The sequence below is a fragment of the Conger conger genome, chromosome 2, assembly GCF_963514075.1.
Source record: "Conger conger chromosome 2, fConCon1.1, whole genome shotgun sequence".
NCBI lineage: Eukaryota > Metazoa > Chordata > Actinopteri > Anguilliformes > Congridae > Conger > Conger conger.
In genome coordinates this window covers 46,425,601-46,448,354 of record NC_083761.1, presented here as the reverse complement: position 1 = coordinate 46,448,354, position 22,754 = coordinate 46,425,601, and the positions used below count along the sequence as shown (strand labels likewise).

At 45.7% G+C, this 22,754-nt stretch overlaps 1 protein-coding gene across 1 annotated transcript in view; it reads left to right on the top strand.

Annotated features, from left to right (window-relative positions):
• LOC133121235 (uncharacterized) overlaps nt 1-14,471 on the top strand; it is a 33,827-nt gene extending 19,356 nt beyond the window's left edge. Inside the window, exons 16-22 of the mRNA XM_061230440.1 lie at nt 2,186-2,263; nt 4,410-4,450; nt 4,689-4,772; nt 7,336-7,393; nt 12,018-12,091; nt 13,118-13,178; nt 14,113-14,471. Coding sequence (XP_061086424.1) covers nt 2,186-2,263; nt 4,410-4,450; nt 4,689-4,772; nt 7,336-7,393; nt 12,018-12,091; nt 13,118-13,178; nt 14,113-14,240 — 524 coding nt within the window. The 3' untranslated portion in view covers nt 14,241-14,471. The remainder of the gene's footprint in view (nt 1-2,185; nt 2,264-4,409; nt 4,451-4,688; nt 4,773-7,335; nt 7,394-12,017; nt 12,092-13,117; nt 13,179-14,112) is intronic.
• Nucleotides 14,472-22,754: the final 8,283 nt, after the last annotated feature.

Genomic DNA, 22,754 nt, shown 5'->3' with positions numbered 1-22,754 from the left:
CTGCCATGTCCTCTGTGGTGCACCCTGGTCCGGAAGCATCCGTCATCCATGAATACAACCTGGATAGGCCCCCAATCAGTCTGAAAGTACAGTACTCTGCAAAAGTCTTCGGCACCTGTATAACATTCTGTACAGATAAGGTCCTAAATAAACATGCTATACATTTTACATTACATTTTAGTAATTTGGCAGAATAGTTTAATCAAATCAGTATTTTTTGTGGCCAGCATTCGTCGTTAAATCAGCATCACTTCTCTGAGATAGCCAACGCTGCCCTGCAGTTCTATAAGACAATCAGCAGGGTGCATGCTGGAGAACTAGCCACAGTTCTGCAGACTTTTGGTGGCTCCTTGCTTCTGATCTCAGACAGCCTTGATCAAGTTTTTATGTAAATGTAGTCACTTGCTTACAGTAATATGTTACTTTTTAAAAATTAAATACAAAAATGTCTCTGTGAAATTAAATCTGGACAATAAATATTTGGAAATCTCAAATGTGTTCTTTTATACTAACACACACAAAAAATAAACATATATATAATAAAGTCTAGGGTGCCTAAGACTTCTGCACAGTACTGTATATCATATGGAATAAATCCTGGAAGGTTGTCTGATCTTCTTAGCCAGTAAGAACTGTACGCTTCTAGTTAAGGGCAGGTGTGGAGTCTGAGTGGAGTAGTTTGAGTTGAAGAAAGGATGTCCTCATTCAAGGCTAACGACAGCCCAGGGGTACTTTCCAGTGGGCCAGAATCCTTGTTTTTCAACGCACCAAAGACAGACCTACTGACTTAACCAGCCCACGCTTCTCTTTCTTTTCTCCTCATTTTTAATTCCTTCAAAGCATCACATTAGCTAAGACTCTTAATGCCACCGTTTCCCTGGCAACTAGAAAATGGAATTCCAGGTTCGTTCAGGAGGTGGGGTGAGGTGAAGAAGGGTCAGGGGGATGACAGGAAACCTCTCGTAGCCGTGTTTAAACTCGGGAATTCGCTCTGCAGCCCAAATTTTTTACTAACAAGGGAGGTGCTGGTGTAGCCTTACGCCAGGCTCGTAACTCACAATCGATGAGATGGATTAGCCGTCCTCCCATCTAGCTTTGGAAGGTATATTGAGATGTTTTCCCGTTTGTGAGAGAGCGTGGGCTGGGCTCAACATCACGAGCGATCGCCGGTGCCGCAGCGCTAATGACTTTTTAATGCGAGCGTAATCGCCCGTGCGTCTGAGCGAGAGAGGCGCGTATCTGTGCAGGCGGCACCGCCACAAGTGTTGTTCGCGAGTTCAGAGTGCAATTAGCGGATTCTTCCGGAATCGGGCGCGCATCCGCGTCGTCTCTGACTCAGCCCTGCCTGAATCGGCGGCTGGCTCAGGTCGTGTTGCCCTGCACGCAGCCGGCTGGGTCTATGAATAGAAGCAGGCGGTACAGGACGGCTGTTCCGTGCCACCGAGCCGTCACAGAGCGACATCACCTCCCCCCCCCACCCGCCCCAGGACCCGCCGGCATGGCACCGATCAGGCGAAAATGCAAAGTACCCGAAGGGGCCGGGATTGGGGAACGTTTAAAGAGACTGCTGGGAATCCGGGCTGAGTTTTAATTGCTCAGACGTGGTGGGAGTTTTATAGCGTCTAGACAGATGTGGCGGGGGGGAGGCAAAATAAGTTTATTGGGTCCAGGTAAGGTAAAAGAAAATTGGCGACCTCGGGCCGCGTCGAGAATTGGAATGGTACCTGTATGTAATCAATTAGAAGGGGAAAAAGACCAATTGGTCACCAGCAGTCCCTTGGTGCAAACAGTATTTTTCAGTGCTCATACCTGGGTCTCCCTCGCAGTGTGTGTGTGTGTGTGCCTGTGTGTGAATGTGCACACGTATGTTTGCTTTATCATTGCAATGCATTATTTATCATTCCCACAGTTGGAAAATGTCATTGGCATACAGACAGACACCCTGTGGCCATGTATTGAGCTGCTTTGTTAGGTGGCTTTCATGCGGTTTGCATTGATGTGTGTGTGTGTGTGTGTGTGTGCGTGTGTGTGTCTGTCTGTCTGTCTGTCTGTGCGTGTGTACATCTGTGTGTGCGTCTGTGTGTGCGTCTGTGTGTGCGTCTGTGTGTGTTTCTGTCTGTGTGTCTTTGTGTGTGTGTGTGTGTGTGTGTGTGTGTGTGTGTGTGTGTGTTTCTGCATACCGTAGATGAGAACCTGGTGTGTGAGCGGACTCTGAAGTACTTCATGGGAATTGCAGCGCGGAAGTGGGTGGTGAGTTTCCAGTGTGAGTATACCACAGCCCCTGACAGCTGGGTTGGGATCGCTTCAAGTCTTTGAATCGTCTTTAATCTTTTTTCATCCTTTGTTTCTAGTGGTAGGGTAGTAATGTTAAAAGTACTCCATTACACATGCTTAAATAGATTTTGGAGGGATTTGTATTTTTGGGAGCATTTTCTACAGACAATGCTTTTTTTTTTTTTTTTTTACACACTCAAGTACATTTTTTAAGAGATTGGATTTACAGTGACTACCTCCGGTCCTCCATAGAGCAGTCATGCCATTGGCACCATAAAGCACTCCCTTTAATCTCCATTGAATTACTCTTATTTCTGAATGTAGGGTCATTTTCTGCATTTTTGTTATGCAGCAGAGACTTGTGACTCTCAAATAAATCGAACTGACCGACAGTAAAACCGGAGTTGCATTCGAAACCAGTCATATATTTAGCTGAATTTCACCCATGGTACTTGCTGAAAACTGAAGTATTAAAGAATTGTATTTCCATGTACTAGATGCAAATAGGCTATGTGTTGTTTTTACTGTTTGTGTAATAAATTACAAATGTTACTTTTTATTAATATATTCTACCATTCTTGTCTATTCATTCAGTTTTTTGGTAAATAACAAATTTGTAGCTAAGCGAATTGTTATTTAGAAAGGTTTTTTTGTTTTATCATATTTGTTTCATCATTTCACATGTATCAATATTTTTATTGTATAATTTATGAACAGTTTGCTATTGTTTGAATTGGCTGCAGTGTCATCAAAATAAAATAAATAATTTTACCATTTCAGTTCTCATATTTGCACTGGGGACTCCTCCAATACTTTTATACATTATAAAGCAATTGTATGTCCTATTGACATTGCTTTATGAAATGATTACTCCATAAAACATATTGCTGTAATGTAAGATGAAAAACCTGAGCAGACACTTTTCGTTTTGCTGATATATTCAAGTGAACACATTTTTTAAGTAAGCGGAAATATTTCTTCCCTCATACTTTGGCCCATCAACCGAGAAATATATCCAGACCTAAACCTATTTCCTGATGGAGATGAGGCTTGTGAACAAAATTAGGGGCTGCATCTATTACATAATCATGTTTAATCTGTAAAAACCTGAGGGTAGTGAAAAACATCGAAATCGCCTCAGGTTTCAAAGAGTGTAGTGGCCTGTAATTGCAGCATTTTGCATGTGACTGCAGTGCTTTTAGTAACTAATAAATGAAGAGGCAGGGACGTAAAAGTGCCGCCTGTGAACATCTCGTTCAGTCCTGCGTTCGTGTTTGAAATGCAGTGTCAAAGCAAGAGGCCTTGATGAATAAAAGTAACTCATTTAGAGAGAAACTCACAATGGCCTTCATTTCAGACTTACTATTAAATGGTGTGTCTTTGTTTTTTAAATGCTGCCAGTTCTGCATTTTTCTTGCACAATTATGATAAACAACAATTAAGAAAATTTAAGGAAATGAGATTTCCTATTTTAATAAACAACAATTAAGAAAATTGAAGGAAATCATTTTTTTAATCTGTTGGGGGTCCCCCCCCCCACTACATTTCCGCAGAGATTGGTGCCAATAAAATTATCTATGGTAAAAATCAGTGTTTCTCAGCTCTAGTCGTCAGGATCCACTTGCCAGAAGGTTTTTGTTGTAACTGGGAACTGAATGTCCAATGTCCAAGCCTGTATTGAATTTGAACCAATCAAACAACCTTTGATTTGTTAAATCGGGTGTGTGAGTTCCTGATTACAACAGAAACCTTCTGGCAAGTGGGTCCTGAGGACTGGAGTTGAGAAACACTGGTATAAATTGCCAACTTCATGAGCTGCAGTTCTATTGCACGTTACTCTCTATCGATAGCTTGCTGCGGAGACGTAAGGGTTTGGTGCTTGTGCGATTAATGGTGAGACTAGTATTTCAGTTTATTTGACCCAGGGCTTTTCTCCCTCTTACTCATGTCATTTTGAGTGTGTTCTCATTTAAGTAATAGCACTTATACTTGAGTATAGTTTTTGAGTACTTTACCGACCTCTGGTTGTTTCACCATCCCAACATTTTTTTTTGTGACATTCAACTAAAATGCACTCAGTGCCCACTATTTCATGCATGTGTCATTTGTGTTGACGTTGGGCTTTGTGTCTGCAGGGATTGTGGAGTGCTTCAATCACGGCAAGGTCCTGAATGAAGTGAGTTGTCCCCTTCTCCCCTTCTCCCATTTCCAGGCCATCCTTGGTCACATAAACTCCTCTAAAAACACGAAGTGAATGTTATTTATTGATTTCTTATTTTTTAAGTCACTATTTTGGTCTCAACTGGGTCGATTTTGTTATGACACGCGTACATTTGAAACGCTACGAGCCTCAGTCAGCCTGACTTGGGCGGGACCTGGTGCTGCCTGACACGCTGTGTTTTTTGGTGCTTCAGGCTGCGTTTGAGGTGCGTGGAGACGTGGTGAACGGGCAGCGTCACCAGGGACCCATGAAGGCCCGCACCACTGGGGATCAGGAGGTGAGTGGGGAGTACGCTTAGCCTCCTCTTCCCAGCTAACACCTCCCCTCTACAAGCCAGCCAAAAGCTGTGCGATTCAGGATGATAAACCCGCCCGCTCTGGGTTGTAGCCCAGTCGCATGTATGTGGTGAAGGCGGTGTTTTGGGCGTAACCTGAGAGACGCAGGGAAGTGGAAGTAGTGCGTGTCCCGGGTCAGATAATCAAATCTCTCAAAACCTGCCATCTGAGTTCCAAGAATAGCAATACGAGGGCAGATATAGAGGAAATTATAGATGGCCCTCTATAACCCCTCTCTATCAGATTTGTCCTCTTTCTGCTAAATTTGGGATGGAAGGGGGTGGGCACCCTTTCATCTGCTGGCGTCAATGATCTGCTCAGAGGTCCTTGCACATCTCTCTTGTGGTGACGTATCGTGACTTGTCGCATCTTGCTTGCTGTAGAAAGTGCCTTCCTGTGGAGGATGACTACATAACCACCTGAAGTATTCAGTTCATGTTCCGTTATGGCGAAATCGTTGCCTATACGCGGTGGGTATACTGCAAAGACCTTACCTCAGACGAGCAAACCAATGACATTATATTTTCACAAACTCTTTTAGGAAAGCGTGTGTGTGCTTTAGAGGTTCTACAGCAATCAAAATGCAACATGGCATGATACGTCACCACTCAACAGAGATATACAAGGCCCCCTGGGTAGATTGTTGTGACGAGCAGATAGTCTTCGGGCACCAGGGCAGGTCACGTGACTGAGGTGAGCCAGAAAAGAACAGTCAGTGCCGGCGTGGCTTGGGCTTGATACGCCGTATTGGACTTTCGAATTTCCGCCTTCAATTCCACCCGGCAGACACGCGCATCTTTGAGAGGAAGCAGGTGGGGAGATAAAATGGTGGCAGAGAGATCTTCCACTCCTCACAAAAAAGCTTTGTAATGAGGGCCAGCCCGTGATTAATTAACAACGAGTAAGAGGAACGTCCTTAACCGAGCCTTTACACGTCCCTTCACGCCCCCCCACCAAAAATGCCCTTGCCACCGTAGCCATGAGGACAACACCAGCTGCTGAGCGAAATTGCAGCGCAGCCGGAACGTTCCGGAGCAGGGTCGGTTAGTCTCGTGAAAAGACATAAGGTGCGATAATTTCTTCATCCCGTCTCTGCTACGGTGCCTGTCCCTGTATCCCTGTACAACCGGGGCGGGGTGGGAGGGGAGGATTACGGGATGAAAGCACGAGTAATGTATAAAATTAAAACCTGTTTAGCCTCTTCTTCGCGCCGCCCTTTTGGAGGTTTGCCCGAGGAAGGCGCCGGCTCAAAGTATCGAAGGGCACGTAAAGTATGGATGTTCCACCGGCCCTTTGAAATGTTTGTGTAATTGCTTCCTTTGAAGCGCTAATTGAATTATCCTGTAATTTCAGGCCTATTAGGAGCTTAATCAGTGTTTTTCCACCTGGTAGCATTCAGACTGCCTGGTGTATCTCCTTGTCAATTTCCCCACGTTGGGAGAAAGGCTGAGAAACGTTAGGACGTTTTAATCAATTGGTGTTGCCTGCGTTTTGCACAAAGAGAGCGATAATTGGAGTGAGCTGCAGCAAAGGTTTCTAATGACCTCCTTTTAATATTACCTGAAGACACAAGGAAGTATCTAAATTGGAAATCTGTTATTGAGATTTTTTATTTTTTTCCATTCAGACGGAGACCTCGAGCTAATATTCGTCACTAGGAGGAAGACACCCGTCTGAGCTATTGGGTGTTGCTCAAATCGGGGGTCGATGAGGTCGATGGAGGACAGCGCTGGTTGGAGGGAGGGGAGTTTCTGGTTCCTCTACAGTTGAACAGTCTGCTTCGCCAGCTGCTGAAAGTAGCCGTTTAATTAATTTAGCTGACACTTTTATCCAAAGCGACTTACAGTTGATTAGACTAAGCAGGGGACAATCTCCCCTGGAGCAATGCAGAGTTAAGGGCCTCGCTCAAGGGCCCATGAGCTATGCGGATCTTCTGGGTCCCAGTCCTTACCTTAGCCACAAGGCTACAGCTGCCCTTAGCCATGAGGCTACAGGCTGCCCTTAGCCATGAGGCTACAGGCTGCCCTTAGCCATGAGGCTACAGGCTGCCCTTAGCCACGAGGCTACAGCTGCATCGATAAGTGTGCAGCATCATGTACCAGGCCTTCCTCGGGCTCCCGAGGCAGTGGAGCAGCTGTGGATCATCTCTGTGGCTTTATTTGTTTGGCCAAATCTCCATTTGGACATAAACCAAAGGAAGGAGTGTGCAGATCAAAAGCAGTCTTAATAGGAGGCTTCAGAGAGCACACCCGCAGTGTGTTTGAGAAAAGGGGCGGAATAAAAGCATCCAGACCACAACTGTTTCCCATTGGTCTGAGGAGTGGCGCTGGGCATTGGCAGTGCTGCACGGGTTGTACTTCAGTTAAATGAACAGTCTTAATGATAACAGTCTTTCTCCCTTTCTCTCTCTTTCTTACCCTCTTTCTATCTCTCCCTCTACCCCACCCCCCCCCTCTCTCTCTCTCTCTCTCTCTCTCTCTCTCCCTCCCCCTCACCCCCCTGCAGCTGCTGATGAGTGGCTATGAGGTCTGCCTGCAGGGCTCCTTCACAGATATGACCACAGGTACTGCCCACACATTATACCTCTCACACTCACACAGTTATAAACTCGCCACAACTTTTCAAGATGAGAAGCCATTAAAGAGCAGTGCGAATCATTTAGTTTCCCCGTTGCCATTGTTTTCCCCATTCATTTATAAATTAGGCGATTCCAGGTTCCCTCATTTATGAGTAATGACGTTCGTTTCCTTGAATTGTATATTTAGAAACATAATTCATCTGTTATCCTGTAGATCACTTAGCAGATGCTCTTATCCACAGCAATTTACCCAGGAGGAGAACATGAGCGTTACTCTCAGGAATACAGAATTACCATATCACCAGGAAGGCAAGGAAGGCTCATTTATGATCAATCAGAGTAAAGTTAGCCCAACAAGCCGCAGATTAGAACTTTTAAAAACCAGGTTTCGTAATAAAAGACTTGATTAGTTTCCTTCTCAAAGCGGTGGGATGAGGTTGCGATTTGCTTTTTGTAATTCTGCGAGGACTGCTGTACCTGGACCTAATTGAGCTTAACCTGAGCTGGGAGGAATGCGATCAGATGTTTCTCACAGCGAACACAGAGTGTTGTCTTTCACTCACCCGCACACACACATGCAAACACATACACACACGCACACAGACAGACTTACACACAGGCATACAGACGCATACGAGCACGCAGGCGCGCACACACACAAATGCAAACACACAGACGGACACGTACACCGACGCATACGAGCACGCAGGCGCGTGCACACACAAGGAACCGGACCTCTGATCTCTTTTCATGGAGGGGAATTCTCCGGCAGAGGGGAGGCCAGCGTTATCTTGTCTGCGCAGCAGAGTGGGTGGGCCTTCAGGAGCCTCTCCCCGGCCTGGCTGTCCAGCCCGGAGACGCTGAGGGAGCGCTGAATGGAAAGTACCGGAAAGTGACCTCAGGGCTTCCTGCTGGAGGACGGGGCAGGCCGCAGGTAGACTGCTGCGTTGGAGGCTCGGGGAAAATGAATACTTTAATTAGGCTCTTCTCTTACCGCCGGTGGCTAAGCTAATAAAACAAAATAAACAAATGGCCTCGGCAGAACACATGATAAAAGGGAACGCTCTGAGATTAGAGCACTCTTAATTTGAGAATTGACGGAACCCCCCCCCCCCCCCCCCCTCCTTGGACGGAGATGGAAGGAAGAATGAAGAACGTGTAGGCCGTGTCCCTCAGAACCGAAAAGACGCGAGACAGCGCCGAAAGGAGGCGTGGGAGTTTTTGTTTGTTTTCCAGTTGGGGCGTAATTTATATTTCGGCGCTTTGGCTCAAGCAAACGCAGCCATGTGAACAGGCTGTTCGGTACAGCTGTGAAGATTGCTCTCTAAGCTTTTGATGGAGCTACTTAAACTGGAGTGGGATCCTTGAGGTTAAGGGCCGAGGGAAACGCCGTTCTGGAACCCGTCCCGGGAGCTGGGAATCGCCTCTTAAGGAACTGCAGATGAAAAATAAATAAGAAAATGAAAGCTGGATAGAGTTTACAAAGCCATCACGTACATGCTGAGCTAACAAAGCTACATGTTCCTACCCACTGAAACACCATTTCCTCTCTTCCCTGGGTGTTCTGGCTCTCAGTGTGTATTGATCACCATGCCTCAAACTCAAACAGAAGTTTCAGAAGCGTGCAGTGTCAGGATTAGAAGTTCTTAATGGGCGATTTAAGACGTGGTGCGTACGCGACTAAATTAATCACCCTAGGTACTGTTGTTTGAAGGTTGTTTTAGGATCAAACAATAGCCGGTATTTACCCTAATTTAATACACTTTGTGGTGGTAGGCAACTTACAAGGATGAAAAAGTGGGGTTTTAAATTCCCAATATAAATCCCTTTTTTCCTTTTTGATGGAGCACTCCTGTAAAATGTAGCCTTCCTCTCCGTTTCCTCACATCAGCAGTTGCACAGCGTAGTCAGCGTTCCCCAGGAACCCGTTTCAGAAAGTGATATTGACTGCTGATGGGCCGCTGCCTGGACAGAGCAGCAGAGGATGCCATTTTGGTTCAGCAGCTCACTGGTTTTGTTAGGCGCTCTTTCACGGTTACTCGTCGTTCATAGCTCCTGCACGATTAGCCCTTTGGCTATTTGCATGCAGCGGGTATAGCATCTGAACGGGACTGGATGTTAACACCTGTATAATGAACTATACAAATGTCCACGCCTGTGGAGAGATTATGCATTTTAATTAGCATAGTTTTCTAAGAGTGCGCCGTCGGGCTTGGGCGGGGAACAAAGGTGATGTTAATTTATGGAAAGCTACTCTGGTCCTCCGTTTGGCAAGGTGCTTCGAATGAATATCCCTCGGAAAAATAATTTAAAATCCCTCCCGCCCGCCATTCTCCTGGAGAGCGTGTCCCGCGGGCTGCCGATATTGATTTGTCGATGTGAAAAATTCTCCTGGAAAAACGGCGGGGAGGAGAAGAATGGAGAGCCGGGGCAGCGGAGGGGAGAAACCTTGTGACACAGTACATTAACCTGTTGTCAGTCTCTTTACCGCCATCCCTTTTTTTTTAAACGGTATCCAGGGCAACAACGGGAGAGCGTAGCCCGGCGAAAGGCAAATGAGGCTCCTCGAGCCGACTTGGCGAGATCAAATAAATCTCCCTCCCGAAGCGGCGATCGCCCTTGAGGCTAAGTATACTGGAGTCTGCAAAGCCCATAAATTTGGGCTCAACCACGCTTTTATGGACTTTAATGATATTAATATTGACCTTGTGTTTCCGTTTCATCACCTGGACGGCTCTGAGGCTCTCCGTGTGAACGGAGCAGAGGTCATCTGTGATCTCGTTACCAAGGATGTAATGGAGGCGCCTTGCTGATGCCCATTTTTTGGTCCGTTGTCGTTCCTGTAGCCCCGATCTCCTACCACCAGAGGCCTGATGTAGATGCGTGTGCAGCTGCTGGTGGGCATCTCCCGCACAGTATCTGGTCCTAGGACCTTGCATCAGAGTACACTTCCTTCCAGAGTAAAGGCCCATCCGCACCACAAACGATAAATATAGCAATTGAATGTGTTGTTTTAAAAATCGTTCTAAATCGATGGTGGAGACCATTTACCGAACGTTATCGTTCACGGGTGTGGGTGCTCACATCGTTATTGTTACAGTTATCTGTCTTGGTGTGGATGGGCCTTCAGGGCACTTGAGCTGGGCGCATTCGCTAATGTACCAAGTGTGTACATTTTAGGGGTTAATAATTAATTTATCGGGCTTCTCGACACACTGCGATTCTTTGGGGAGGCCTCGTCTAATATGCAGTTCCAAGTTATTTTGGAGACGCTCCGATACTCGTCTTGTGAACTTTAGTCCCGGGGATCGATGAGGACATCTTAATGGAACACGGCTCGTCTCGGAGAGCGGATGCGGTCAGGAGCTATCCTCTTCCGCAACGGCCTTCTCCACAGGAAGCTCATTCATTATTCATCCGCCTGTTCATCCTGCTGTGTGTCATGGGCAAGGATATCGTAAAAAGGATGTGGGCAGTGCGCGTATCGTGGATCGAGTGCCTTTTCCAGACGACAAGCATGACCAGTCTGTTTCCTAGCGTTTTGTACCAGGTGGATCATTTTAGTGGTGAAGGGCACTTTAAGTTTAAAAATATACTTTGATCTACATGACAAGAAAAGCTCTTGGTTTGGAGATTTCCTGTGCCCTTAATGGAGTGCAGTGCTTTCCTGCCTAATACCATTGAGCAGCGGTTCTCAAGCTTGGTCCTGAGGACTCCTTTGTGTATGCTGGTTTTTGTTAGGCCTTTTTACTTAGTGCTGCTCAGCTAAGTTTGCTGAACACATTTGTTCTTTCATATTTTTTTCATTAAACATATTGCTGGTTTGGCTTGTCATTGTGTACTTTGTCTTTGAATTTTCCTGTTATCTAATGGTTAGTTCTGGTGGCCTGGTGTCTAGACTTCCTCAAATCATGAGCCTATTGATTCACATCAGTTGATAAGCTAAAAAAATTTTCCTCTTATATTAATTTGCAACATGGCACAGTAATGCACAATGTAAACATGACTTTTACTCTTCATGGATATTTCTGACAATGCAGCTTACAAGCGTTAATACTTCCTCAAACCACGTATAGCATCTAATTATGAAAAATGAACACCTTGCTAAAATTCTGGGATTGCAATTCTGGTCCACCAGCAATACTCTAAGAAAAACACCGCCAATGCCCTCGGTGACGCTAGCCATCCCTCCGCTAGCTTTGAGCCGAGCACATGCACAGGTGCCGAGATCACCCGTCTGTGGCCGACCGGCCTGTGGCTAAGACGAAGATGAGGGCCTGCCAATTATCTCACCGTGGAGAATCCGGGGCTTACTGGAAGATTACAGGCATGAGAGGGATCCATTTTATGAAGAACCTTCCAGCTCGTCATCGCTAAGCTCGGATCCGCCACAGAGTCGGTTCCCTTGGCAGCGCTCTGACAGCACCGACCTAGCGCCTGTGCATCCGTGTCCAGAATCGGGGGAGGGTTATGCAGTAGTCACACACGTGTGAGAGTGGGTGTTAGGTCCCCGCCAGGGATGCCTGAGGCTTTGGGCAGCGCACAGGCTGTTTAAAGTTTGAGCGTCTGAGCGTCTGAGTGTCGGTTGTTGGTCTTTGCTTCCTCGCAGGTCAGATGGAGTGGATGGTGGAGCTGTGCGGGGGGAGGGTGGTGAAGGACCCGCTCCTGTTCAGCGGCAAGCAGGTGAGATGAACACTTCTCCGCCAACTCCCTGTTTCATCCCCCTGCCTGCCTCACATCCCTCCTGACCCCCGCGCCTCTACCCGCCTCCTCCTGACCCCTCCTGCCCCTTTACGCCGCATGTCTCCGTCTGGCCTCTTTCACTCAGGAACGGTGCTCTTTGAGCTAATGTATGTTTGTCAGAGTGGAAGATAAACGCTGCCGAGTGCTCGTCGGCCGCTCGTTTTTCCGTCAGACACTGTTCTGCCCTGACCCGCCTGGTTCCGTTTGGGCGAAATTTTCTGGAACTACCCACCGCGAACCTCCACTCCGCAATCATCATCCGCGTTCCGGCAAAACCGGCAGCCCAGTTGATCGCTGAGGAAACAATTTTTATTTTCGCTGTTGTTTTTTTGTTCCCTGGCGGGTTTGTTTGTTTGTTTACATTACTATTTTAATTCATTACACTGAAACAAATTTGCCTGGCATTCATCAGTGACCGGACACATTTGCATTTAGATGTTCAAATAGATTTAAATTAAAACAAGTCAAGAAATGAATGGTTGTTTATTTTTTTTTGTTTTTTTGTACATTCAAATTTTTCCAAGTAATACGTATGTGGGTGGGTGGTCATTTCTATCTTACTGGGGTTTCTTAATGTTGAAATTGGACAAGTCACAAGAACTGACTTCAAGTTGTGCTGGATTCTCTCCAGAGAGAATAGGGGATAATGCGCCTAATGGCAAAGATAACCTCACTGCCTTGGTTGATAAGACGTCTTTTGTAAAGGCCAAAGATCTGCAAGACATCACAACATGTTTCCGCTGCTGAACTGCACGGGAAAATTGTCTTTAGTCCAAGCTGGTGATAGTACTCTTACTTGCGTCCATAACAAGGCTCGCATTGAAAGCTTTTGTACCTTCAGCCGTGAAAGGAAATTCTTAACAAAGCTCATAATGTTCTCTGCTGCATTCAGCTCACATTGTGCCTTAATACTTGCTGGATATTGTTGATTTTGAATGGGGGCTCACTCGTGCTTCCTGTCCACAGAAATCGACTCAGCTGGTAGTGGTGCAGCCTGATTCTGAAGAGTCCCAGGCCGGTTACAGAGGTGAGAAGCGGGGTGGGTGGGCGGGGGCCTTCTGTAGGGAGTGGTCACAGTGCCCCCCGGGGGAGAGGGTGGGTAATGCGGGTGGCGCCCCACTCAGTTTACTGAGTTTCCATCATTAGCAGGTTGGGGGGGGGTGTGGGGCCGGGGCAGCATTATTCATGCAAGCACAATCTCCCAAAGACAGGGCTCTGGACCTGTTGCGTCTCAGGGTGAGGAAAGCAGGCGAATCCAAACGCTTCCCTGCTCAGATGCAGGCCTCCATTTCCCCTGCTGCATATTTAATGCGCCCTTTCCTTCCCAGCCCCGTCCGCACCGCTAAGGCAATGAGGCGGAGACGCTCCCGCGGTGTTTATCTCTCGGGGATGAATCCGTTCCGATCGTTCTGATCATTCAGACTCATTCAGCCTCACATCTGAGCTCCAGCACGTCGCTTTCAGGGCCCGCCAGCTTTCTTGTTTGTGAGATGTTTCACATTCTTTCAGTTTAGCTCTCTGATGCGGGTTGATGCCAGATTTCTGAATTATTTTTGTCCGTGGTCCTCCTGAAGCTTTAGATGTTACTTTAGCGTTAAATGTAACTTTAACGCTAACTTTTGAGATCACATTATTGCATTAGTATGCAACTCTGCTCAAGCCAACAGCCCTCGTAAGCACTCAATAAAGCTAGCTGTTATATGAGTTCTGGGGTCCTTTGTAGAAGCCTGTGCTGTACAATCCCGTGGAAAGCTTTTGTTACCTTTACTTGTATACAGGCAGGTCGTCCAAATGTTTGACCCGCTAGTCTCAAAGTGTATTTTCACATTGTCAACCTCAACAGGAGCCAACCTCAACCAATCTCTTCAGCAGCCAATAAAAGTGAACGGAACGTGTCTCGTCACACGTGGAGCGCTGTTCTGCTCTGCTCATTTGTCCGTACGGTTTCATTGTTTCTCCAGCTCTCCAGAAGAGGGCAGCGGTGGTTTCGCGGGGCTGGCTGCTGGATTCGGTCGCGACCTACACCCTCCAGAACGCCAACGAGTACAGGCTGGGCTGCGCCCCCGTCCCCACCTTTCCTCACTCCTGAAAGTTTGGAAACATTCTGTGATCATTTCATTCCTAAAACCGGATCCTCTACACTTTACTCCTACCCTTCTTCTCCGTCCCCAGTTTTGTGTTGTTGTGTGAGCCCTTTTATATGTCAAATGGCTTGTATTTTATCTCTGTAAAGAAATTTTATCTTCTTTCTTTATAGTCATGTAAGCTTTGGCCAAGTGTACATACTCCCTTCCTTCTCTTTCTCAAACAGCACATTAAACATTACAAAAAAAAATTCTGTCATCAATCAAATCCTTTTGTCCATACAAAGTCACTTTTATCAGTCAATAACTGCAGGTACGCAGTGTCAGAGAACTTTCGAATATCTAGTAAATATAGTCTGCGGTCTATATTTCCCAGACAAACCATTCAGCCTTTCAAAGCGCATCTCCGAATGTTCAGAATGCAAGAAAATGAATAATATCCCAAAGTGTTGTTTCTTCCACTTCATTGGATGTTTCCATGGAAACCGCAGCTTGCCTTTTTTTGTCTCGGTTATGGCATATTTTGCACACGCAACAATTTATTTTCATATCGATAATAATGCGCTCTGTTTGCAAGCCTCTGAAAACGTGCGACACGTGGGTACGAAAAAGTGCCTAGAGTGGGCGGTGACAAAAAAAAACGGAAGAAAATAATATTTTAACCGACCGCCCCCCACCCCCTCCCCATCAACAGAAAACACCGATATCAGCACTGGCCAGAGGAGAGATGGCCTTGGCTCTCCCTACCGCCCATTTGCATGTGCCTGCCAGCCTGCCACAGGTTTGTGAAGCTGACACCTCCATCAATAATGAAAGGCTTGTTTTCCCTCTGCCCTTCAGGGATGGTGTTCTGAGGTCTCTTCATCTGCAGCCGCTCTCTTTCACATCTGCCTCTCCCTTCATTCCTCCCTTCTTCCTGCTTCCTCCTGCTCTCGCTCTCTCTTCCCCGTGCCGGAAATGTGAGATGGAACGAATGCCGTTCTGTGGCCCTAGCCCAGTTTACATTGAATGAATTCTGGATGTCGAGTGTACAGTAAGTTGGTAACCTGGCAGATTGTAGAGCCAGCTTCTGGCTTGTGCGCATGAAAAATGAATTGTTGCCGAATTCTTTTGGGAGCCATTTGTTGCAGGGCCCTTTGCCTCAGCCGATCCTTTCCCTGCCTGTGATCGTTCCCTCTCCTTTTCTCCTGCTGCACACAAGTTTTTCCAAAAACTGCTGAATAAGGTTTTTTTTTTTTGGTTTTTTTTTTCTCCCCTCCCCACATGTTGAACCTGGCCAATATGAAAGGGCTTTGATTCCACCTGTACAGTGTCCATTCAGCAAACTAATCAAACTAAAAGATTGCTTGGGTCATATCGTGTGGTAAATTGGCTGTATTCAAGAGAAAAATGCATGGAAAGTTTTTTTTATTTTATTTATTGATTAATTTTTTATTATTCAACCTTACATCCCATTTCTGCATTTTGGAGCTGTACTAGACAGGGCATGAAAATATTGGCACATTTAAAAAACAAAAAGCATGGAATCTGTACTGTAACGAGTGATAAAATTCACTCAAGATTTTTGCTTTCGAAAGGCGATTTTGATTTGGATTCAGAGTATAAATGGCCTCATAACCCGCAGTTAAATGTGAAGCCTTTGTTTTCTGGCTCTTTATGATGCCGCTCTGCAAAATGTGTCTTTCCGCGAACGTTCCCCTCCTTTATGAACCGGTCCCTCGGCGCGGTTAAAAGGTCTGCTTGGGAACGGCGGCCCCTCAGAATGCCAAAATGGCTCAACCTTTGTTACCGGGAGCAGACTCTTCCAATTGACAATGCAGACTTTGGGGGGGGGGGGTAAATGTTTTCATTCTTTGTGCCAGATATGAGCCGAGTCCGTTTGAAATGGATATCCAATTAACTCTGCCGCTGACAATCCGGAAATGATTTTCAGCTATATATTTCGCACCTCGTTATTGGTAAGTGATTCAAATAAGCCGGGCCTGCTCGGAAAGATTGCTCGCCGGCTTGGCTTATGTGACGCATTGATTTGTTTTGACTGTCACAGGCCGTCAATCTCGGCCGCTTCATTGAATGCTTAAGCCTTAATTGTGCAGCTGTTGGGAGCGAGACGCTGAGACTTTGTAAGTAAAACTATAGGAGGGGGGGGCTAGTGCTGTCATACGGAGACATTGCTGACTTCCCGCTCAGTCAAGAGCCAAGTGCCTTTCTCTGCGGAGAAACTTGAATAAAACGAAGGTTAATCTGCCATAGTTTCTCCCAGATCTAATGCTGACCGGACTGGCCGCCATCAGAAGCATCCGCTTCAACGGTGTGCGGACACGTAAGGGCGCGACCTCGGAGGTTTGCGGTCGAGCCTCACCGCCGACCGGCTCACCGACGGTCGTTCCGGATCGCCCCCCCCCGTTCGCGCTCGCTGCCCGATCCACCAACAAGGCTTTCATCTTTTATTTGGTAGACAGCGGCGCTCATGACAGGCGGACGGAAAAACAGCGGGGAACGCAGAAGTGTTTGCTGTTAAGAGCAAGCGCTCCGATGCATTATTGAAGAGGCTGTGCGTGCGGTGGCTGAGAGACCGGGTAAAGAGCCGTATTTCAGCAGAGCGGAGCGTCCTGAGGCCCAGGCTGTCCGCGAAGCCCTTTCAGCGCCGGCCGGCTTCAGACGCAAGCTTTTTGAGCGCTGCCTTGTCACCACAGATCACTGTCAGAAAGTTCCAGAACTCCGACATGGGGGCGTCTTCACGCTGGCAGCTTTGCCCTTTGTGCAGTTCAGACGTCGAGCTGGAAAAGTCTTGAAAGTACTGTAGTTTGAAAAGTTGTCTGTCAAATCGCCTAATACCAGTTATCCGTTTATTTTAGTCCCGTGGGGACAATTTTAGAGAAATGAATGGAATATCATCTGGGAGATCCAAACGAATGGAGTTGTGTGCTGTCTTCTTTCAGACTTAGATACTTTGTTCCCAGAGTCACAATTAAGATATTTTTATAGACTTTCTGTATCAACTTTCACTCTAGACTGATCCCCAAAAATAGGTCTATTAAAATTACATTTTTAAATGTTTTTTTTTCTATGAAATTCTTGGAATTTTTGGCCACCTAATCTGTCCAGCCACTTCAGAATTACCTTAAAGGGGCAGCTCACATAAAAATGAGATTAATGTACATTTCCTCTTACCCAGAGTAGTATCTGTCCATCCAGATAGTTTTACAAAAATGTGTTGCATTTTCAAAAGAAATTCTACTAATTACACCCGTTAATATCCCAACCATACATTTTTAAGCTTCTATGTGCTTTAAATGTGCAATAGGTCATTTCTGACTTCTAACGGTCAAGAGAGGAATAGCAGCATCAAACACCTTCATACCATAACAATGTTTATCCCTCCCCCCACCCTGTAAGCGTGCTGACGTTGAAACGCCATTGGAACAAATTTTCAACCAATGAGCTTGACTTATTGTACAGTTATACAATGTTTTGGTACAGTGTCGGGCCGTCAACTATATTGTGAAACCCAAATTTATGGACTATAAACATTGGCAGAGGGTGAGTCATCATGTCAGTGAGCCTTTTTCAATGATAAGAAGGGATTTACAATGGCCTTGTAACAATGTAACAAAAATCTTACCTATCGTACCTTTAATAAGGTAAGCTGCAAACAAGTTTTTATATTGAAACTACAGAACATCACATTTCAGGACGTGCATTACCTACTACACAGTTGGTGTACTTTGATTGAAATAAAGTAGTTCTATATATATTTTTATTTAGCCACTTCGAAGCCACAGGATGAACTGCTTTACCTGAGTGAACTACAGCAAATATTTAGAAAGTGCAAAAAACATTTCCGCGAAACTGTGGATGGACAGATACTACTCTGAGTAAGTACAAACACGCCATAATTTATATTTTGAGTGATCTACCACTTTACTTGTGGCCTTGAATCTTCAGTCCTGATTTTGTGGTCTTGGTTTTTAGTATGTCCTTCTTTCCTGTGGGGCAGTTAAGTGTGTTCGTAGCTCTACAGTGTCATGACACGCAGCAGGACCTCAGAGCATGACGGAGAAGGTCCGCAAAGACAGCAGGTGGAGTTCAGATTCGCCAATGGCTTTTTCCCCTCAAGCGATGAAGTTCAACAAGGAACCTGAAATGGGGCGACTATGACCTGGCTGTGAAATCGGTCCATGAGCAGAAGTTCCTTCACCCACAACACCTTATGAAACACTGGGGCAAAACGAAACAGGTGTGCGATATTTGTGCACCCGCTCACTCCCACGCCTGAGGCGGGAGCTAACGGCAGCCCTGCTGCCGCTGGCCCGTAGAGGGTGCATGCTGGGATTGGTGTGGTAATCGAGAGCCGTCCATATTAAAGCCCTGCTGTGAGTCCACACCAAGCGGCCAAAACCGGGTCGTCACTAGAAGGCCACCCTAGAAAGGACAGAAGCCCCGCCCAACACTGGCTCAGTATCCAATCAGTAGCAAACACAGAACTGTGGTAGCGAGAGGCAAATTTAAATATTCTGGCATCTGAAAGTGTCACTTGTCACACAGGCGTGATGTTTGAAACGTGTATCACCGAGGATGAATTCCTCAGAAGATTGAAGAACGTAGTGCAGGAGCCGGCAGTCATTACCAAAAAGCCAACGGAAAATGTGGAACTAAAGGTAAATAATGTATTTTAATTGTCCGCCTATAGCAAGCAGGACGACGACATGAACCCAGCCTTGCCAGCTCGCTGCTTTCTCCTCAAATTTTGAAGGGCACTCTTCCCTGAGAGCACGGGCAATGTATTACGTGTGTGCTGGCTTTGTTATAGTGTAACTTGGAATTTATGGCAGGTTCCCGTCTAAAAGTGAGCAGAAGGATGTGCTTACGCAGGCAGTCTTGGCACAGTCAGCAGAAACCACAGTGGGCAACATGAGTGAGATTTAATAGCACTCCGAAAACATGCTGTGGATACCTCTAGGACCGGGAATAAAAACTAGAGAACACACCTTGATCCGCTCTGAGATCAGTGGTGCATTCAACAGCTCCAGTTGTTCAGGGTCTTCCAGGGACATGTTCCTCAAGCGCAAGAAAGCACTTTCAGGCTTTAAAAATCAAAATGGATGTTTGAAATGGTGTCTGTGAACTGTCGTTTTTACACCGACTGCCGTCGGTGGGAGCAGGCACGCAGATTGAAGAGGTGCTCAAAGACGACAGCCGTCGTTTTTGCTTTTTCCCTGGCTGTCCCACCATGGAGGATGGGCCTAATACCACTCGCTCTGTCCTCTCTGGCATTCAAGTTGGACAGAAGCTGTCCTACCCGAAGCACTGCTTGGATTAAAGGTAATTGAAAGCACAAGTGCGTTCCTTCAAGTGGAAATACCTTGCAGTTGTATTGATTGGCAACGCTAAGAGCCTCTGATCTCTTATCTCCAGCGGAGGCCAAATTGGAGGTTTTTCCCCATTAAGCAACTGCATGCTGGCCTAAGCTAAAGACACACAGTCTAAGCTACGGACACACACACACACACGGAGATGCATCCATACTCGCATAAGCACACACAGTGTCCATGCATACAAATTTGTAAGAAGAGGGCAAAAAGCATAATTGGGTTTGTATATGAACAGAGGATGTTTGAGTTTGGTATCCGGCTGCGTTTTATCTTTTTCAGTCCCATGTATTGCTATTATGCATATAAATGATTGACAGTATCTCCACAACCCAATGCCTTCGCATATGAAAACCGCTTACAACACTCACTCTCAAACAAAGACCGCTCCCTCTATCCCACTCGTAAGCCTTTATGTTTTCTCTGTGCGGATATTAAAACTGTAAGCGAGGAGAACACGATCGGATGCTATTAATATTGGGCTCATGAATGGTATACAACCCGAAAACATGCATTGAATATACAATCCAAAAACAAAAACCATTTCCCCCCCTTTGCCTGGAGTTTGACAGCTGACTAATAAGCATTACTTTTCTTAGTACTACACAATTCTATGTAGTAAACTCCATTCAGTTGACTTTTTTTTTTTTCCATCTGTTTATGTAATCTGACAAATGCCAGCAAGCTAGCATTATGTCACGCTAATGTTGTGCTTTGGATCCAGCGAAATTCCGTACTCAATCTGATAGGTGGCAGTAGAGCGCCCACGCCTGTGGAGGCAGTAGGACTCATCTGTTTTCTCTACTTCTCAGCGAAGCCCCCTCCTGCTGGACCTATCCTTCACCCTAGATGGCACCACAGTGTCGTCCTCTTCATCTGCCCGGAAATCTCAGAGTGGTGCTCCACAACAAATTGTCCCTAACCGAGAACACTATGGCAGTTTGTCGGGCGTGCAGAATCTATTGCACTCTTAGCTCTCGGTTCAGGCGCCGAACGTTTCCTCATTTCCTTCCTAGTGGAAACTGAGAGTCTCTCCTTGGGAGTGACCTCTGCAGCTCATCCAGAATGCTGCTGCTCGTCTGATCTACAGCCTCCCCAGGGCTTCATGTCAGTCCCCCTCTCGCTGGCCTCCTATATCAGTGTCAGATTCAAACCCTCGTGCTCGCCTATCGGACAGCTAAGGGAGAGACGGCTCTATTGCACCTTCAGAAGATCCTGCACACCCTCCATTCTGCTACCTTTAAACATCTGCAATTGGGGGCGACATTGGTTCAGGCAATAAGAGCAGTTGTCTGGCAGTCGGCGGATTGCTGGTTCGATCCCGCCCTGGGTGTGTTGAAGTGTCCCCAAGCAAGACACCTAACCCCCAAATGCTCCTGGCGAGCTGTTTGATGCCTTGCATGGCAGCCAAACATTGGTGTGTGAGTGTGTGTATGAATGGGTGAAGGAGAAGCATCAATTCTATGGTACTTTGGATAGAAGCGCTATATAAATGCCAACCATTTACTATTTACCATCTGCCCCCCCAATACAACAAATCCTAGTAGTAGTGGAATGAGCTGCCCACTGCAGTCAGGACCACAGAAACTCAGACACCGCTTCAGATTTAACCATGGCTCCTCCTGACCCCCTTTAGGTACATTTCTTTGGATTTCCCTTTGAATAAGGTTATAGTCACCGTACTTATCGCATGGGACTGTCTCCAGTTACGATTCAAACTTGTTGCCCCTCTGCCTTCGTGGTCCTTCTGCCCCATCTTTGTATTCCTGAGAGGCACACCGATGTTCTCCACTTCTGTACGTCACTCTGTATCAGAGTGCCTGCTGCAATAAGCGATTGTGATGTAATATGTAATGTGCTACTGAACTCTAACCAAGAGTTACAGTATAGCTTGGATCATTACATTAGTGGGTACAGGTCTGCCAAATCTTTTCCAAGGCCCTAAAACATAGCTGCCCGGTGGCTAACCCTGACATTTTTATGAATACTAAAACATTTACATCCACATCCTGGGCAAATTAAAGGCATCACTCATCTGCACTGCATCTTTATATCAATATAATGCAAAGTTTTGACTTTATGAAAGTCAAATTTTATATCCAAAACCCCTCCCTCTTCCCGGACTTCCAGTGGAATGCAGTGCTTTAAAACAACATCAGTTGAAACGATCATACCTAATCCCTTGCCTCTCCTTGATGAATTACCCTCTGGTTTTCACACTTCAAAAAAAGCTCCAAACTGTGCAATCTGTTATCCTTTCATGATTAGACACTCTCATTATCCGTAGAGAAATGGGAGAACAAAATAGTGTTTAGTGTAGGTCTCTTCTGCTGGAAGGGAGTAAATTATGAATTCTCTATGACCTGCAATACAAAAGTTGTGATTTGAATTTTATGCTAAGCACTCTCAAAAAAGGTGTGATTGAACAATTGGAATTAGAATTCACAAATAATTGTACTCTGTAAATCTGATAACAACAAAGATCCCTCAGCCCTTCTCACTTGAAAAACAGTTTTAGAAATCTGTTAATATTCAAAATGGTTGACCTGGCTTCCCTTTCTTCAGTCTCCTTGACGATGTCACTGCTATAATTTAATAGGTGTACATGAACCTTACAAATAATCAAAATGAGAATATAATATTCATTCGCATTTTACCAACATTAATTGGAAAGACAGTAATAGCCTGGCTCATCCACTGACTGCTTACTTTAAAGAGACAGTTCACTGCTTCAACTTCACCTTCTAGCATGTTCTGCAGAAATGTCTGATGACCTGCAGGCTTTGTAATTGCTGGTATTGGGGTGCTTGTAAGCTTGTGGTTTAAAGCAAGAAATTAGATTTCAGGTATCTCCAAAGCAGCTTTTACTGTAACTTTATATCCAGAGGTTGTTTCTGTATATTATTGTTGTTATTATTATTATTATTATTATTATTATTATTATTATTATTAGGGAAAAAAATGTAACCTTATTTTAATTTGGATGAAATTTTTAATTTCCTAAATTTTTCATTTCCATCCTCAGGCTGCGCTCAAAATAATTAGAGGCACAATATAACAAGTATGTTTTTAATTCTGAGCATATGCTTTAAAATTAATTATGTGCTCATGTTTTATATGTAAAGCCTCTGAATTAGAGTAACCTCA